This window comes from Salvia hispanica, chromosome 6 (genome assembly GCF_023119035.1).
Source record: "Salvia hispanica cultivar TCC Black 2014 chromosome 6, UniMelb_Shisp_WGS_1.0, whole genome shotgun sequence".
Lineage (NCBI taxonomy): Eukaryota > Viridiplantae > Streptophyta > Magnoliopsida > Lamiales > Lamiaceae > Salvia > Salvia hispanica.
In genome coordinates this window covers 20214755-20218196 of record NC_062970.1, presented here as the reverse complement: position 1 = coordinate 20218196, position 3442 = coordinate 20214755, and the positions used below count along the sequence as shown (strand labels likewise).

The window sequence follows — 3442 nt, the reverse complement described above, 5'->3', positions numbered from 1 at the left end:
ATCCATGCTTCCCTCAGACTTTTGGACTAATCGATAAAAGTTGGAGAACAACTTTTTCTTAACTTCCTGCTTTTCATCCAAATCTGCAAGATAAAAGATAACATTATTACAATAAATACTATCATTTCTCTGACTGAAAAATAGAATTTTTACAAATAAGGTTAAAAATGGATCACACGTTCAAATGGTTGTTGTTCCTCAGATGGTAGACCATGGGCTGCCTTTAGTAAAGAGCTCTTCAACCACCTTCGACCAAAATATTTCTCAGGAATGAGATTAGCAGACTTATTCTTCAACAAACAAAATATATGGCAACATAACAAACCAATTCTGGAAAACTTCTTGCAACTATAGTCGAATGTGTCTTGCTTACTATCATACTTAACATCCCATGTTCTACCATATTGGTCCTTGACCTGATGCATCTTGATGTTATCCTCAACAGTTATAGAAACAATCTCACATACCGTACTTATTTCCTGTTGTGCATGTTTGAAAATAGAATCAGTGTAGATTGTAGATGCATGCTTCTCAATAGGCAATTGGGTTGACAAATCAGGAATAGTTGAGTAATCCAAGTAGTTCAATCGCGAATTGGCATTCCTTTGATCTCCCACAGCATAATTAAAGAAATTGATGAACTGTACAAGTTTTGCACGTGGCTTTGTGTAGTTTTTAAAAAAGCTATTCTCCGATTCAGACATCGATGTAGTCTTAAGAAGTGACCCCATGGGAAAATCTCGAAAATAGGCAGGAACCCAGAATTCTCTATCTTCAAATATTGATCCAAACCAGTGCACGTCTTCTAATCCATACCGTTCCATTATATCATTCCATATTATATCAAACTCATCGGGCTCTAACAAATCAGACCAAACACATGCATTCAACTCTTTTTTGAAATCTTCATTACCAAGTAAAGATTTGGGCAACTTATCTGACACCTTAACCATGATATGCCACATACACCATCGGTGCCTTGTTTGTAAAAGTACTTGTTGAACAGCAAGTTTGATCCCCCAATCTTGATCAGTGATAATCAATTTGGGTGCTACCCCCATGCATCGAACAAAACAACCAAACAACCAAGAATAGGAGTCTCTACCTTCACTTGATAACAAGCCAGCTCCAAATGTAACTGGTCTAGAATGGTTATCTTTTCCAGTGAATGGTGCAAAAAAAATGCAATACCTTCAGAATATAACATAAAAATGAATTATATTTTCATGCATATAGAAAAGTATCATTTTATCAGCTATTACTATCATTTTATCAGCCAAAAGTATCATTTTATCAACTGAAATATAATTACCCAAGATTATCATTTTATTAGTAAGAATTATCATTTTATCTACTGCAAGTATCATTTTGTCATTATATAATTCAGAAGTATCATTTTATCAGCTATGACTATCATTTTATCAGCCAAAAGTATCATTTTATTAGTCAGAAGTATCATTTTATCTGCTGCAAGTATCATTTTGTCATTATATAATTCAGAAGTATCATTTTATAACATAAAAGTAATTTAATCAGCAAAAAGTATAATTTTATGTCTATTAACAACAAAAGTAATATACATGTTAGTGTTGTATGTTGAGTCAAATGAAATTACATCTCCAAACATATGATAATTTCGTCTTGAAATAGCATCAACCCAGAAAAGTCCAGTTAACTTTCCATGAGATCCTATCTCAATTTCATAATATAAGGCATCAGATGATTCCTTTTGAGAACGCATATAATCAAAAATCATTTGAGCATCTGATTCATCAATATTGGACATAATATCACGATAACCATTTCTAATATCAATAATATCACATCCAACATTTTCAGGTCCACCCATTATCTCCTTCAAAAGTTTGAATGTGAGAGTGGGACCAATATTACACCTGCCACAATCCTCCATAAACCTCCGATGGATAGGATCCAGATTGCGATTGGCCATCATAAAATGCCTATGCTCATCCGCAACCATTAAGTGATTATGATACTCAACAAACTTATAAACCTCATATCCTCTGCTCATGCCATCTGAAAAATATCTCAAATTGAGCTTAGCAAGACATTCACACCTAAATGACCGACACCTACGCTTCTTAACAGAGACTTCAGTTGATTGGGATGCATGACCAGGTATAAAATTCTTAGAGCCTTGTCTGCTGCAAGCCAAATACTGTCACTTAGTAATACCTTGAACTGATTTGTTGCCCATTTTACGAATGTCAAAACCAACTGAACGAGCATAATGTTCATAGAAATCAACTGCTTCTACTAATGTATTGAATTTCATACCAATCATTGGCTTCAAAGCATCATCACAAACAGGAATATACATACCTACAAATCAGTAAAAGTATCATTTTATCAGAGTATCATTTTATCATAGTATCATTTTATCAGAGTATCATTTTATCGACAAAACTATCATGTTATGCAGTAAACCTAACATTTATAAGCCAAAAGTATCATCTTAACACATAATCGGCAGTAAATAATATAATCAAATAAGAATTTCAGTACATCAGAAACATAAACCAATCGACAACTAATATTAATCTAAAATCAAATTCAATACATGAATATGAACACAATCTATAAGCTAAATAATAGATAATGATTGTTACCTTCGTTATTTGCTACAGACTCCATCGAAGCAAATTCTGACAGCAATTGAAGAGGTAATCAATGAAAATAAGAACGCAAAATTGAAAACATCTTCCCGATCACAATTATGCGAGAAATATGGAAACAAAATCTGGAGACTATGGAATAATGTACCAAATCGGAAGAAAATCTGGAGATGTTGAAGTAAAATAGGCGAGAAATATGGAAACAAAATCGCTTGAATATGAAGATGAGAGAATCAATCTGTTAGAAGGTGAGAGAATTGAGTTCCAACAGAATGAGTTTGAACGAGTTTGGAGTAAAATTTAGAAATTAAATGAGAAAATTACATTTTTACCCCCCTGCGCCTTTTTTATGAAGTACATCTAAGTTTGAATTTCAACCACAAGATTATCAAATATGTGTGGTAAGAATTTGGTTATAGAGTTATTATGTGATTTGGGGGTTATGATATGATCACATCCATATATATATATATATATATAATATATATATATATATATATATATATGTTTGTGTTAAAATGACAATCCCTCTTAAAATGACACCGTGACACCACTTATACAACAATATTACAAACACTACACAGCAATCTATAGATTGTTGTATAGTGTGTCGGATATTGCTAGACAAGAAAAATTGATGTATAAAGAGCAGCAAATTGCTGACCTATTTTTCAATTTTTTTTTTCTTTTTTTTGCCACGTGGCAGCTTATTATTCGTCCACGTGCACAAATGATTGACTAGGAATGGTGGTATTGTGTTATTTTAAGGGGTGGTGGCACCCTAACATGCCCATATATATATATAT

At 32.8% G+C, this 3442-nt stretch overlaps 1 protein-coding gene across 1 annotated transcript; it reads right to left on the bottom strand.

Moving 5' to 3' along the window:
- Window positions 1-238: 238 nt before the first annotated feature.
- Window positions 239-2655, bottom strand: LOC125194885 (protein FAR1-RELATED SEQUENCE 5-like). The gene is made up of 5 exons (XM_048093103.1): window positions 2631-2655; window positions 2197-2343; window positions 1581-2037; window positions 326-1191; window positions 239-246 (listed from the first exon to the last, which is right to left on the bottom strand). The coding sequence occupies exons 1-5, from the start codon at window positions 2653-2655 to the stop codon at window positions 239-241; spliced, it is 1503 nt and encodes a 500-aa protein (XP_047949060.1).
- Between the last annotated feature and the right edge of the window lie 787 nt (window positions 2656-3442).